This window comes from Camelus ferus, chromosome 32 (genome assembly GCF_009834535.1).
Source record: "Camelus ferus isolate YT-003-E chromosome 32, BCGSAC_Cfer_1.0, whole genome shotgun sequence".
In the NCBI taxonomy this organism is placed as follows: Eukaryota; Metazoa; Chordata; class Mammalia; order Artiodactyla; family Camelidae; genus Camelus; species Camelus ferus.
Window position 1 is genome coordinate 7,027,954 of NC_045727.1, and position 16,269 is coordinate 7,044,222.

At 40.4% G+C, this 16,269-nt stretch overlaps 1 protein-coding gene across 2 annotated transcripts in view; it reads left to right on the forward strand.

Annotated features, from left to right (window-relative positions):
• The window catches only part of TAOK3 (TAO kinase 3), a 145,742-nt gene extending 136,025 nt beyond the window's left edge, over positions 1 to 9,717 (forward strand). For both annotated transcript variants that reach the window (XM_032471605.1, XM_006192701.3), the window contains 3 exons: positions 818 to 1,030; positions 7,073 to 7,255; positions 8,306 to 9,717. In XM_032471605.1, the coding sequence (XP_032327496.1) occupies positions 818 to 1,030; positions 7,073 to 7,255; positions 8,306 to 8,467 (558 nt within the window). In that variant the 3' untranslated portion in view covers positions 8,468 to 9,717. The remainder of the gene's footprint in view (positions 1 to 817; positions 1,031 to 7,072; positions 7,256 to 8,305) is intronic.
• Positions 9,718 to 16,269: the final 6,552 nt, after the last annotated feature.

Genomic DNA, 16,269 nt, shown 5'->3' on the forward strand with positions numbered 1-16,269 from the left:
GTGAACGTTGACAAAGATGTAAGGCCAACCTCAACCACACCATACTCCTCTCTAGCTAGATCCTAATCTAGCTAGTGATCCTTGTCATCACAACTCCTCCACGTGTTCATGAAATGTGCATGTGACTTCAGGCAACCTGCTGGAATGCCTTCTGGACTTATAATAATACACCCCCACCTCCTCCTCACCAAAATGCATATTTGATATTGCTACATGCAAGTATGACCTCTTAATGGAGGGAAAAAAAATCTAAAATCACTTTTCCCTTCCCATTTATGCTGAGATCCAGTATAAATAGGTTATGACGTAAAGTGTAATCCAGTGTTCTCCTTTATTGATATGTCAAAGAAACACAGCAGTGAGAGATGGCTTATACATTGCCATCCCCTTTCTTACTTGGAAACGGGGTGGGGTGGGGGTGGGGATGACCCAAAAAAGACCAGGAGGAAAACAAACAATAGAAGACACTGAAAATTTTGACTAGGAAACCATTAAAATAATAAGCAAGCTTTTAACAAACTAATCTTCATTGTATTCTGCAATCTCCTTAGATTGGTGATCCCCCTTAAAACAATTCATTTTTTAATCTGTTTGTAAATTCAAAATTACTTCTATTCATTTAACATAAAATCAAAAGTATTGGTGGAGTTAATTCTCATCTGTGACACATGTATTATTTTCATTATTATTGACTAGTAATATGGGTCACTGCACCAAAGGCAGTTGGTCCCAGCACCTGTATTTTATCATGAGAATGAAAGGCTTTCAGTATTTACTGATGTGTCTTTATTTTCCTTTTGTCACCTTTTCTGCCCAGGCCATGGAAATGCAAATTAAAAAACAGTTTCAGGACACTTGCAAAGTACAGACCAAACAGTATAAAGCACTCAAGAATCACCAGTTGGAAGTTACTCCAAAGAATGAGCACAAAACAATCTTAAAGACACTGAAAGATGAGCAGACAAGAAAACTTGCCATTTTGGCAGAGCAGTATGAACAGAGTATAAATGAAATGATGGCCTCTCAAGCGGTAAGTGGTTAGGTTCAGTGCCACGGCTTCAAGAGCTTTGGGAATCAAGAAAATTCAAGATCCAGCCTTTTGGTCCCAGGATGATTCTTGTGCACATTTAGGATATTGGTGTTTTTCTGCCCAAAGAACTGAGGAAATGACGACGCTGAATACAGCCAAGCCAGTGCGGATACTTGCTGGAGTGTGTCCTATAAGATGGAACTCAAGGAATGACGTGCTAACTCAGACCTGTGGCACATAGGGACTTTGAGGGCAAGATGTGATAGATACCACGTGTAATATCATACTGCATTCATCAAAGATTGCACAGCTAATGTCAGGCACAAATGAGTAAGACACGCAGATGCATTCATTTGGTAAAATGTTGCTAAGGTTCTGTGTTCAGCACTCTGCTGGGCTCAGAGATAGTGGATGGGCTGGAGAGACAGCAGTGGTCCCTATCCTCACACTTTTGTCAGTCAAGTAAGGAGGTCAGATAATTAAGCGATAAAAATAAAGCATGAAAGTGCTTTGAAGTGGGAGGTGCCGGGGGCCATGGGAGCTTAAGTAGGAACAACTAATTTAGTCTAGGGAAAGCTTCCCAGCAGGAGCCAAGAAACCTGAAGGAATTTATTGGAGTAAACAGTTTCCATGGAAAGGGACCTATATAGGCAAAGGTCCAAAAGATGAAAAGTGTGCATTTGGGGACCAAAAGAACTTTGGCGTGAGCTAAGAGTTCAAGGAGCAGGATTGTGGGAGCCCAAAATGGACAGGTCATAAAGGTCTTGGTGAGCCAGGGATGGGAGCTTACCTGGTAATTCAGTGACGATTTCCCAAGGAGATGAGTTTTAAAGAGTAATAGTTCGTCAAGCAGGCAGAAGTGGAAAAGTCACACCTGGCAGACAGTACAGTACATGTAAAGACTAAAAGGCCAAAAAGAGGATGGCACATTTGAGAAACAAGGAGTAGTTGATATGGCAGGAGTCTAACAGGAAGCAGGTGGAGAGTCAGGGTTCAGAGCCTCCAAAACCAGGAGTGTGGACATTATTCCATAAGCAGTGAGAGCTGCTGAAGCCTGTTTTAAGAAGGAAAGTGACAGGATCAGATTTCCATCGTAGAAAGATCCTGGCAGTGATGTGGCAAATATAGGTAAAGAGATCTGTTAGGAAGCTATTGTAATAGGCCAAGAAAACAAACGAACAAACAAACAAAAAGGCCTGAACTAAGAGATAACATGCTAACAGAGATGGTGAGGAGGGAGGAAAGTGAGAAATATTTAGGAGGTAGAATAGATAGAACTTAGTGGCTAATTTGAGAGGTAAGTTTGATAACAGTAGAACGGGTCATCATTTGGAAAATAGCAAGATAGGAAAATTGAAGAAGGGATGAATTTGGGTGCCTTGGAAGATAATTGACATGTCATCTGAGCTACGTGGGTATCTAGGTAGAGAGGTACAGAGATGCAAGCCTATAGTTCAGGAGGGTGTCAGCGTTAAGGTCAAAAGTTAGTCATTGTTATATGGGGGCAGTTGTAGCTGTTGGGAAAACCTGAGATCTCCTAGGGATAGGAAATAGTATTAGATTAAAGAGGAAGGGGACTAAAGACGGAGTTGTGGACACCATTATCAGAGGACTGAGTAGAAGGCAGACCAAAGAAGATGAATAGTCAGCAATATGGAAGGGGAACCGAAGACAACATGTCACAGAAGCCAGAACAAAAGTTTCTAGTTGATGATTTCAAATGTTGCAGAGAGACCAGTTGGACCTAGCAGTGGCTTTGTCCATTGATTGTCACAGACAGTGGAGTGGTAGAAATGGAAGACATTCTAAGTGGATTGAAAAAGTGATTTTAAAGTGAGAGAGAAATTGTGAGACTGCTTTTCCTAGGTTCTCGTCTATGAAGGAAAGAGAGAGCCCTAGACAGAGGAAGAGACAGTTAAAGGAGGATTTCTATGAATTGGGAAATGTTTAAACATCTCCTTAGCTGAGGCTAGGAGCCAGTATATTCATTCATTCATTCATCCCATAAGTATTTACTGAGTGCCTATACAGTGCCCCAGGCATCCAGGAATACTCTGATGAATAAGACAGTCATCCATCATGTCTTTATGGAATTTATAAAAGAGTAGAGGAACCAGACGTTGGAAAAGTCTACTGTGTAATGGCAGGGCAAGTGCAGTGTGCTCGGAGAGTCTGGAAAGGCCTCTCAGAGACTGATTATTTAAGCTGAGGAGCAGGGAACACATTCTAGGAAAAAGGAACTACATTTGTAAAGATGGGAAAGACAGTGGCACTTTTGAAGACCTCAGAGAAGTCCATTGTGTTTGGAATACAGAGCACTAGGAGGAGACCAACGTGAGGGGAATGAGCTAGATCATGTAGGGACGTGTAAGCTTTCTAAAGAATTTTGATCTGTGTCCTAAAAGCAATGGGAAGCTATTGAAAAGTATTAAGTAGGAGACTGACGTCAGCTTTGCAGTTTTGAATGATCAGTCTGGTGACACTGGAAGATGGCAAGGGTGGGTATAAGGAGATCATTTATAAATTTGCTATCTTTACCTGGGCATGAGGGAGTGGTGGCCAGACTAGAGAGGGGACAATTGGGGTGAAGCAGAAGATGACTAAAGGTGAGAGATAGGCTGGCTGTGAGACTGGAAGCATTTAGTAACAGACTGAATGTGGAGAGTGAGGTACTAAGAATGACTCCCGTGCCTACTTTGAACAAAACAGTAGATGATGATGCCATTTACCCACACAGTAAAAAAGGAATTAGAGCAGGTTGGGAAAGTGGGAAGGGAAAGATGTTTAGTTAATACTAGTCCTGCTGAGCTGGAGGCTGGGAGCACCCATGTGAAGCTGTCTCTGGTAGAGTGGATAAGCTAGCTGGCATGTCAGAAGAGAAGTCTGAAATAGAGGAATGGATGTGGGAATCATCTGCATACAGATGGTAGTTGAAGCGTTCAGAATAAATGAGGTTCCTTAGGAGGAGAGATAAAAGGAAGACGAGCTCCCAACACCCACATTTAATGGCCCACCAAGGTAGGAGTGGCTGGAGAGGGAGAGGAGGGAAGAAGAACCAAGAGGGTTTGGTGTCTTAAAGACAAGAGAAAGAGTGCAGGAAGGAAGGGGCAGTCCACAGTATCTAGTGCTGCTGGCAGGTCAGGTCAAATACGGACCCCTTCATGGTGGTCATCCGTGACCCTAATGTGGGCAGTAGAAGGTGAGTGTCAGGGTGAGGCGTGGTGAGACAGAGGTTAAAGGTAAGGAGAAGGGGAGAGAGTTGATAGGGGCACAAAGGTTGATAGATTTTTGTCTTCTTCATCTTCGTATCCTCAGCATCTGCACAAGGCCTGGCACACAAGTGCTCTGTGAGTGAGTGTTACACAAGGGAGAACAGAGCAGGATCAGGAGCATAGGTTTTGTGACTGCCCTTGAATGGAAGGAGAGGAACAGTCCTTCCTTCTGAGGTGGGGAGGAGGTCAAGAACGGATGATAATGCCAGCTGTCTTTTACTGCCTGCTTACCATGTGCCAGGCACCATTTTAAGTAGTTTGTAAGTGTTACTTCTTTTTTTGAAACCCCTTTGACCTTTGAAGTAGTTACTTTTTTAACCCTAATTTACCTGTGAGGAAACAGGTTTATTGAAGTGAAGTCACTTGCTGAGGGCAGGGTCTGGTAAACTTTTTTCTGTAAAAGGGGCAGATAGTAAATGTTTTAGGCTTTGTGGGCCACAGGGTTTCTGTCACAACCATTCAGCTCTGCTACTGTAGTCATAGGCAATAGGTAAATGAATGAGTATGTCTGCCTTCCAATAAACCTTTATTTACAAAAATAGGCAGCAAGCCAGATTTGACCCTTGAGCCATAGTGCACCAGCTCTTGACTTAAGGGGTCATTTAGTGAAAACTAGCTAATTAGTGGTGGAGCTAGGATCTGAGCCCAGTCTGGGGAGACCCTGTGAGTCTGTACGCCTGGACTCTACTACATTATGCTGCTTCTGTAACATCCGTTTCTTGAGTTTAATCCAGTGGAGAGAACAGACATATTTACCTATGCTTAAAAAATTTTTTTTGTTGTTTTTTGTTTCATTTTGCTTTGCTTTTGGGGGAAGTTATTAGGTTTCTTTATGTATTTTTAAATTAATTATTATTATTTTTTTAGTGGAGGTCCTGGGGATTGAACCCAGGACCTTGTGCATGCTAAGCATGCCCTCTACCACTGAGCTATACTCTCACCCAATATTTACCTATACTTTTATGAAACTTTTTAATGGATTTTGTATTTGCAACTTTTGGTTGATGAATACCAAATACTGGAATATCCTCTGATTTTTAGACTGGCACTTTTATAGGTCAGAGCTGGTACAGAATAACATAGTCACTGACATTAATAATAGAACGCCAGAAATAAAGAGAAAGTGGAAACTGCCCGTAGAATGAGCCTCTCACCTGCTTGGCCAGAGCTCATAGCAGTTAACAAAGACAAGTAGAAAAGAACAGGCTTTCATTCCCTTTATTGATAAGAAAGTCCTCGTATCAGGAGGGAATTGATAACAATCTCCTCGGGAGCCAGTGGCACCCTTTGGCCTTTATCCGTGAGGCTGTTACTGCTGCAGACTGACTGTTTATTGTACCTAGTATCTCTTCTCCCTTCACTTCTCATTGGGAAAATGAGAAGAGCGGTATCTTCTTTGGTGGGTTTTAGTGAAAGCTGGTTAGGATGAATTATCAGGAAGTACCTTGGAAATATGATCCCATTATTTATTTTGTGTTCATTTGATACAGTATATTTTTCCAAAAGTGCTGAAAAGGAACTATGCAAATAACTTTCTAAAACTATTCTAATAACATTTCAAAAAGTCAAATCTCAATCAAGATATTGAGATATGTTGTTAATTGTCAGAAATTGTACCGAACAGGGAAAGCAGCATAAGGTGGAGAAGAGGTATCTTGGCAAAGTGGTCTCTATGGAAACGTGCAGATAAACTCAGGGAAGACAGTACTGTCTAATTCAAGAGTTCTAATTTCATAGCTCCTGGCCAAACTGAGGGCCTGCTAAATCTAGACAAAACCAAGCCTGGTGGGGCAGAAGGGTCATCATCCCTAAACAGCCCTGCTAATGGCCCCAAATCTTCAGCTATGCTCACTGAAAGGTTGGCATTTCTCCCAGCCTGCTTAGCTCATTCCCCACACAGGATTGGTATCTTGGTATGTAATACAAAGGACAGGTGCTGTGGGGAGCAAGGGAAACTTTGTCAGGCTGCCTTATAATCCGGACTTCACTGCTTCAAACCAGAACATGCCCCTTAAGATGATCCAGGCTACCTTCTGTGGGGAAGAGATTTTGAACCACTTGAGTTTTAGATGGCTGGCCAGCAGGATAAAGTATAGCCAGTGTTAGAGGAACCAGCTTTACTCGCTTAGAGCCTAACAGCACTGTGGTATATTCCTCAAATGTTATAGAGATTGGACTCATTTGTTTAGAGGTGAGGATGTATGGAGGTTAAAGATATCTAAGTATGGAAATGGTTAGTCAAAACAGCTACTATTTATTGAACCCTTGGTATACATCAGGAACAATGCCTAGGATTTTATGTGAATTCTTCCATTTAACCCTCATACCAGTCTTAGACAGTTGGAACTGTTATTGTTAATTTCTTGAGATGAAAAAAAAATGAGACTTGGGCAGGTTAACTTGCCAAGTTGACACACCTAAGTGAACCGTGGAGCCAGAATTCCAGCCCCGGAGTCTGCCTCCAAAGCCCACAGGCTTAATCACTGGAGTGTGGAGCCTTCCTGACTCCTGCTAAGCGTGGTTTTAAGAAAGCCCGTTTTCCTTAAGAATGTTTTTGTTTTCTTAAAAAAATATTTAAGAAAAGGATGTGTTTCTAAAATTTTGTAACCCATTGGGCAGAATGTACTATTCTTGATTCCTGACTCTGAGTGTACCCAGGGTATCTTTTTCTGAGGGACCTGTTTCAATCCAAAGAAGGAAGCCTCTTCCAGTAGTCACCGAGTGCTGTGAGCTAGGAGTGAATCACAGTGTGTGTCTTCTGTGCCCGCAGTTACGGCTAGATGAGGCCCAAGAAGCAGAATGCCAGGCCTTGAGGCTACAGCTCCAGCAGGAAATGGAGCTGCTCAATGCCTACCAGAGCAAAATCAAGATGCAAACAGAGGCACAACATGAACGTGAGCTCCAGAAGCTAGAGCAGAGGGTGTCTCTGCGCAGAGCACATCTTGAGCAGAAGGTATGGGAGTGTTGCTGAGGGTCCTGTACACAGCTGGGTGGAGGACGGGGCACGGCCTGGGGAGCTGCCCTTTACTGCGCCCTGTCTGTGAACCGGGGGATTAAACGAGGCGCTGTTCCCTTCTTCTCTGCTTTTATCCTCCCGGTACCCCTGAGAGGTAGGCTTAATCTCCATTCTACAGGCAGGAAACCAAGGCTCAAAATGGTTCTGTTACTTGCACAAATGTGATCCCACAGCCTAAGTTCTATTACTCTGCTGGAAAACCCTCCATCTTCACAGCCTGAGGACTTACATGGGTTACTGGGTAGTTGATTTGACCTATGAAAAGTACTGTGAACTTAGAGCATGGTTGCTAAATGGTATGAGGAAGCCAAATGCAGATTTGGTTTTTATCCTCAACTATGTCTAAACCAAAAGAAATCACCAGCAGGACTCTTCAAAAAGAACAAAAAATTAAAATGAAGAGAGGCTGATATTGCCATGCACGTTAAATGCTGTCAGTATTGAAATATTCATTGCTTTAGATATTGCTGAGGTATGTGAAGAAAAAATTTCATAAAGCATCTCAAGGCTGTTAAACATGTATTTGCTTAACCAGTGATTTGTGCTTCTGTCTAGTAGTTCCCAGAAAACAACGCAAGAGACTATCTTCCCAGCCTCCTGCTCTAGAACTAAATTGCTAATGACCCAGGGGGGCATGTGGCTCTCTCTGGGAAAGCCACACAATCTAATTGTGTTTGAGTGTCTTTTAGCTTCCCCTGAGCCATGTCCTGCTGAGACAGGACACTGACCTAGATCAGCCTAGCTGCTTGGCTTGCTAGAATGGTAGTGCTAGCCCCAGGTGGCCCCAGACATTTTTATTCTTGTGAGCAAGTTTTAGATATGATGGATTAGACACAAGACACTTACCACAGGACTCTCCCAGGCTGCCCCAGTCTAGTTTACTCTTAGTTCCTGTGTGTTTGTGTGTCGTACGTGTGCTTGTAGGCATATATGTGCGCCTGTCGGGAGATGCTTTTTATTAAGACCTGCTCATTGTGCTCATTTCAGATTGAAGAAGAGCTGGCTGCCCTTCAGAAGGAACGCAGCGAGAGAATCAAGTACCTATTGGAAAGGCAAGAGCGAGAGATTGAAACTTTTGACATGGAGAGCGTCAGAATGGGATTTGGGAATTTGGTTACATTAGATTTTCCTAAGGAGGACTATAGATGAGATTAAATTTTTTTGCCATTTACAAAAAAAAAAAAAAAGAAAAAGAAAACAGAAAAAAAATTCAGACCCTGCAAAACCACATTCCCCATTTTAACGGGCGTTGCTCTCACTCTCTCTCTCTCTTACTCTTACTGACATCGTGTCGGACTAGTGCCTGTTTATTCTTACTCCATCAGGGGCCCCCTTCCTCCCCCCGTGTCAGCTTTCAGTGCTGGCCAGAACCTGGCCATCTCTTCTATTCATAGTACACGTCACAGTATTGATGTGATTCAAAATGTTTCAGTGAAAACTTTGGAGACAGTTTTAACAAAACCAATAAACCAACAACAACAACAAAAAGTGGATGTACATTGCTTTAAGCAATCACTCATTACCACCGATCTGTGAAAGTAAAGCAAAAAATAATAATAATAATAATAATAATAATAATAATAATAATAATAATAATAATAAATGCCAAGGGGGAGAGAGACACAATATCCGCAGCCTTACACCTTAACTAGCTGCTGCATTATTTTATTTTATTTTATTTTTTTGGTATTTATTCATCAGGAATTAAAAAAAAAAGTTTTATTAAAGATTGAAAATTTGATACATTTTACAGAAACTAATTGTGATGTACATATCAGTGGTGACATATTATTACTTTTTTGGGGATTGGGGTGGGGTGGGTGGGGTGAAGAGATCTTGTGATTTTTAAGAACCTGCTGGCAAGAGTTTAACTTGTCTTCAGCATATTCTGATTGTATCATAATCATTTTCTGCTGTTGCAGAGGATGTGAATACACTTAAGGAGCTCACAGAATCCCAGTAGCACAAATTGGGCTTTGGCAAATCGTGTATTTTGTGTATAGAAGGAATTTAAGGAGAGGTATTACTTATTTTCATATTGTATTTTAACTGTTTCTCTGATCAAATTTTTTTACTTCCTCCTCCTATTCCTCCCCACCTCCCTCCTTTTCCAATTCAGTATTTGGAGTTCAACACTGTCTCTCAATCAGATCATCTTGATCTTTTTCTTTATTTCCCCTTCCCCTCCCTAAGTCCCATATCTTGGTCATAAATATTGCATTATTCACACTTTCAAACTGTGTATTTTCTTACAATAAAAAATGATGAAAAAAAAAAGGCTTTACTTCTTTTGCATGCACTTTAAAAAAAACAAAACAAAACATTTTTCAGGTTCCAAGGAAGAGCATGATAACTGTCAGAGCTTTTAATTATATTTGTAAATAAAAGTGTTCATCACATCGCCTTGCTGTGTTATTGTAGCAGGAAGTTTCCCTTCTAGGTTCGTCAGCTCACGACGCAGAGGGAGAGCCGCCCTCCGGAAACCGTTCTCCTCGGCCCCGGTTGCTTCAAGAAGAGCCATTCGAGATTTTCAGGTAAAGCTGTGTCTTCCAAATTCTTCTACAGGGCTGAAGATAGTACTGCACTGTTTGAAGCGGTCAGCTGCATCTTTCTACCCTTAAGAATAGAAAAAGGCATGTGTGCCCACACACACACACACACACACACACAACACACACAACTCACATACACACACAATGTGCCACTGTGCCTAGGAGCACATATTGCTGAGAAAAGTTAGACACCCTTAAAGAAAAGCAGGCTATGAAGAAGACATTATAACCAAATATTTGAAGTGTAATAGTAGTTCCCCCCTCCCCTCGTATTTCTGCTTTTATTAGAATAATTTTATGTGCTTGACAATGAGGTAGTAAAATATATAACTTCCAGGATATGGTTTTTGGGGTCAAGACAATCTCAGTAAGATCTCATATTCTTAGGGTTCTAAGTTCTGGTCATTGAAAACCGATCTCTGGCGTGATGACCGGAAGATCACTCTTGAATCCTATAGGATGTTCAGTCATGACAGACAGATGTGACCAGTCATTTTTCACTGTGATAGAAGAAAGCAGAGAGGTACGCTCAAAAACCTACAAAATAATTACCAACAAGGGTTAACCCCAACCAAAAAGCACTTTAACAGTTATCAGTTTCATCAGCTTAGTTCATCAAAGTTTTCATATTAGGTACATCAGGAAGTAATATTGTAAGGGACTGGAAAGAAGACTCATAATTTTCCACAAAAAAAATAGATAACCTGTATTACTTTGTGCCTACTATTGTGACAGAACTCTACATTAAGCATTTTGTAGATAAGGAAATAAGCTCAGACCAGGGTAAATGGAGGAAGTGGAGTCTGATTCCTGAACCCACACTCCTAAGCATACTCACACTGCCACTCAGAAGGACATAAAATCACCAGTAAGACAAAAACTTCCTGTAGTTTATTTCATCCATTTTTCTCTGTAGTGAAAACTGTCTAGGTAGCTTGTGAAAAGGCCTTATGACTGTGAGGTTATAGGTGCTGATCTTTATAAAAGTTCCCTCTGCACAAGTTTGTCAGTGATGTGTCCCAAGGTAGAGAAAATCAGAAAGAAGGGATGTGGGTCTGTGCTCCTAACACAGTGTTCCTTTAGGAAGAAATAGACAGGGACCAGAATGGTAGCAAGATGACAAGTATAAAAGAAGTACTTTTATAGACAGCAGCAGAGAGCCAGTGTCCTGCAGGAGTCCAGCATACACTAAACTCTCCTGAGTTAAAAGAATTATTGTAAGTTTGTCATCAATACTGTAAGGGCTGCTTACCTTTGATTTGCAACTGACCATTCAATGAATATTTACTGAGTGCTGTGTATGTCAGGTGCGATGCCAGATGCTTAAGATCCATCAGTGTATCTCAAACAGGTGAAGATCCTCGCCCTAATAGAGCTTATATTCAAGGTAGGAGGAAAATGATAACACATAATAATTATAATTTAAAATGATCTTACATGGTAATAAGTGCTATAGATACAGAGAAAAGTAGAGAAAATTAAAGGTGATCGGAAGTGCCTGGATCAGTGTAGCTTCAGCTTGTTCAGGAAATTTTAATGAGCATCTACTGTGTGCCTGGGGATGTAGCAGTAAATAAGATAGTTGGGGTCACTATGCTGAAGCTCATGGTTTAAATCTCCACTGAAACAAGTAAATCAGCAAGAGGTTACTAGGTTACTCAAGTGGAATAAGACAAGCCATGATGGTGCAGGTGCTGGGTGCTACCAGGAGTTTAAAAGAACTGAAACAATCATAGGGAATGTCAGAAAACACTTACCAGTGATATCTACTTAACTGAGTAAAAATTTACTTACTGAATTTACTACCATCTGTAATTATTTGCCTATAAATCAAAGTATTCCTTGGCCACTGGAAACAGGCCCATGTAAGAACTCCATATACCTCTCTGATTTTAATTTAGTAATGTATTTTGCCATAGAAATGATAAAACATTAAAAAAAAAGCCCACATTTTTGTTCTAGTTTTGCATAGCAGTGTGCTTCTCCTGCTGATAACTACTAAAACCTAGACAAAATGCAAAAGGAACTATCTGAGGATACTGAAAAATAAAAGCAGGTGGACTGTGGAGAAGCAACCTAGACAGAGGAATGAAGGCAAAATAAAACCATTCACAGATGAAGAAAAAGAAGTCATTGCCACCGCTTACTTTACAAGAAATGCTAAAGAATTTCCTCCTACTGAAGGGAAATGATACCTGAAGGAAACTTGGATTTCTGGTATGAAGGAAGAGCAACAAATGGTAAATATCTAGATAAATATAAAAGACGTTTTTCCCTCTTATATTTTTAAAAAATATTTTTAAAAAATTTGTATATATATGAAATATATACTTCGTTGAAAGCAAAAAATATAACATTGGTGAGGGTTTCAGTGTATATAAATGCAACCCATATGACAGCTATAACTTAAAAGTTGGGGGTGAAGGACCCATATGGTTGCCATGCTTCTATATTTTACATGAAGTGGTACAATTCTTATTTTAAGCAGACTATGAAAAATTAGTTATATATATTGTAACTCCTAGAGCAAGTTACCAAAAAGAAAACCTAAAGAAGTAATAGCCAAAAATCTGCACATGAATTAAAATACTCAGATAATCCAAAGGAAGACAGGAAAGGGAGAACAGCCAGTCCTCCTTTGCCACTCCCTCCCCGTGGGACCAGCCCCGCACTGTTTTGCTTTTTCTTTCTCTTTTAAATTTTTTGTTCTTGGTAGGATGGGTTTGAGATTATATTTCTATCTGTTTAGTACCAACGGAGAGGCCAGCAGGATGGAGATTAAACAACATGCTATTAAGAAATCAATGGGTCAATGATGAAATCAAAGTTGAAATTAAAAAATACCTTGAGACAAATGAAAAACACAACCACACAAAACTTATGGGACACAGCAAAGGCAGTGCTAAGAGGGAAGTTTATAGTGATAGAGGCCTTCCTCAAAAAAGAACAATCTCAAATAAACAGTCTAACCCACCAGCTAAAATAACTAGAAAAAGAAGAGCGAAAACACCCAAAAGTCAGCAGAAGGAAGGAAATAATAAAGATCAGGGAGGAAATAAATAAAATAGAGATTTAAAAAACAATAGAAAAAAATCAATCAAACCAAAAGCTGGTTTTTTGAAAGAGTAAATTAAATCGACAAACCTCTGGCCAAACTCACAAAGAAGAAAAAAGAGAGAGCACAAATAAGCAAAATAAGAAAGGAAAATGGAGAAATTACAACAAATAAAATAGAAATACAGAATATCATACGAGAATGTTATGAAGAACTATATGGAACCAAAATGGATAACCTAGAGGAGATGGACAAGTTTCTGGAAACATACAGTCCACCAAGACTGACTCAAGAAGAAACTGACTACTTGAACAAACCAATCACTAGAAATGAAATCGAATTAGCAATAAAAAACCTCCCTACAAATAAAAGTCCAGGACTGGACGGCTTCACCGGGGAATTCTACCAATCATGCAAAAAACTCATACCAGTCCTTCTCAAACTCTTCCAGAAGATTGTAAAAGAGGGAATACTCCCAAACTCATTCTATGAAGCCACCATCACCCTGATACCAAAACCAGGCAAAGACACCACCAAAAAAGAGAATTACAGACCAATATCACTGATGAACATAGATGCAAAAATCCTTACCAAAATACTAGCAAACAGAACCCAACAGCACATAAAAAAGATTACACATCATGATCAAGTGGGGTTCATCCCAGAGACACAAGGATGGTTCCACATATGCAAATCAATCAATGTAATACATCACATCAACAAGAGAAAGGACAAAAACCACATGATCATCTCAATAAATGCAGGAAAAGGTTTTGATAAAATTCAACACCCATTTATGATAAAAACTCTCACCAAAGTGGGTATAGAGGAAACATATCTCAACATAATAAAAGCTATATATGAAAAACCTACAGCCAGCATAGTACTCAATGGTGAAAAACTCAAAAGATTCCCACTAAAATCTGGGACAAGACAAGGATGCCTACTATCACCACTCCTATTCAACATAGTCTTGGAAATACTAGCCACAGCAATCAGGCAAGAGAGAGAAATAAAAGGGATCCAAATTGGAAAAGAAGAGGTAAAAGTGTCACTTTATGCAGATGACATGATACTATATGTAGAAAACCCTAAAAGGTCCACACAAAAACTACTAGAAATAATTGAAGAATTCAGCAAGGTAGCAGGTTACAAGATTAACGTTCAAAAATCAGTTGTATTTCTTTACACTAATGATGAATCAACAGAAAAAGAAAGAAAAGAAACAATCCCCTTTAAAATAGCACCCAAAGTAATAAAATACCTAGGAGTAAATCTAACCAAGGAGGTGAAAGATTTATACACAGAAAACTATAAAACACTGATTAAGGAAATTAAAGAAGACTGTAAAAAATGGAAAGATATCCCATGCTCCTGGATTGGAAGAATCAATATTGTTAAAATGGTCATACTGCCCAAGGCAATCTACAGATTTAATGCAATCCCTATCAAATTACCCAGGACATATTTCACAGGACTAGAACAAATCATAATACAATTTATATGGAACCACAAAAGACCTAGAATTGCCAAAGCATTACTGAAGAAAAAGAGGCTGGAGGAATAACTCTCCCAGACTTCAGACAACACTACAGAGCTACAGTCATCAAGACAGCATGGTACTGGTACAAAAACAGACATATGGCCCAATGGAACAGAATAGAGAGGCCAGAAATGAACCCACAAACTTTTGGTCAACTAATCTTCAACAAAGGAGGCAAGACTATCCAATGGAATAAAGACAGTCTCTTCAGCAAATGGTGTTGGGAAAACTGGACAGCAACATGTAAATCAATGAAGCTAGAACACTCCCTTACACCATACACAAAAGTAAACTCAAAATGGATCAAAGACTTAAAAATAATACAAGATACAATAAACCTCCCAGAAGAAAATATAGGCAAAACATTATCTGACATACATCTCAGAAATGTTCTCCTAGGGCTGTGGGAGCCCATGATTGGGTTAACAAATTGTAACAGACCCCAGCCACTTGTCTCCTTAAAGAAGAGCAAATGTGCTTAGTAACTGCCTTGCTTGCATAGTTGAGGTTTTAGATAGCACTCTTGCTCCTTGCAAAGCAACCACCCAGGCCCTTGGCTATAAGCACTGGGCGTGCCTGCTGTAGGATAGTCTTCTATCCCCAAAGCAAGGAACTGGCTGGGCTGGTGGTCTGCTTTAACATATCTATAAGAATGTATCTTGCTCCCCTCTTCCCATGACTTCCCTAAAGGTAAACTGTAGGCCCCCAAAAGGAACAAGTCTTGGGCTGGAATGGTAAACAAGTAATAAAAAGCTGCAGACTCAGAGGTGAGAAGGCTGGTTAGCCAATGACAGGTAAGACCCCCAGAGGGGGGCAACCTAAGACAGGCACAGCCTCCGGAGTCCAAGAAAAATGTTAAGCAGCTTCTTAGAAGTTCCGCCCTGATATGCTATAAGGCTCGCTAATGTCAAAGGAACATGATTTACCAAAAGATAAAGGGTCTTCTGACCTTGAGCCAGACTCTACAATCTAGATCCCACCCTGTCTTTCCCTAAATTCCTGCATTCCATCACACAGCTGTCAGTGGTTTCTCCTTTGATTGTACACAATAAATGTGGGGGCATTTGAGAGGTTCATGGAGTTGGCTCCCGACTCCCTCTTGCTCTCTTCACTTTTCCACAGAGTCTTGAGTAATTCATTCCATTTCGGTGGGACTTCTGCTGGCCAGAACCCACAACTGGTGACAAACCCACATAGGGCAATCTACCCAAGAAATAGAAATAAAAGCAGGAACAAACAAATGGGACCTAATTAAATTTACAAGCTTCTGCACAGCAAAGGAAACCATAAGTAAAACAAAACGACAACCTACAGAATGGGAGGAAATTTTTGCAAAAGAAACCGACAAAGGCTTGATCTCCAGAATATATAAGCAGCTCATACAACCTAATAAGAAAAAACAAACAACCCAATCCAAAAATGGGCAGAAGACCTAAACAAGCAATTTTCCAAGGAAGACATACAAATGATCAATAGGCACATGAAAAAATACTCAGTATCACTAATTATCAGAGAAATGCAAATCAAAACTACAATGAGGTATCACCTCACAGCAGTCAGAATGGCCATCATTCAAAAATCCACAAATGACAAATGCTGGAGAGGCTGTGGAGAAAAGGGAACCCTCCTACACTGCTGGTGGGAATGCAGGTTGGTGCAGCCACTGTGGAAAACTATGGAGATTCCTCAAAAGACTAGGAATAGACTTACCATATGACCCAGGAATCCCGCTCCTGGGCATATATCCAGAAGGAACCCTACTTCAGGATGACACCTGCACCCCAATAGTCATAGCAGCACT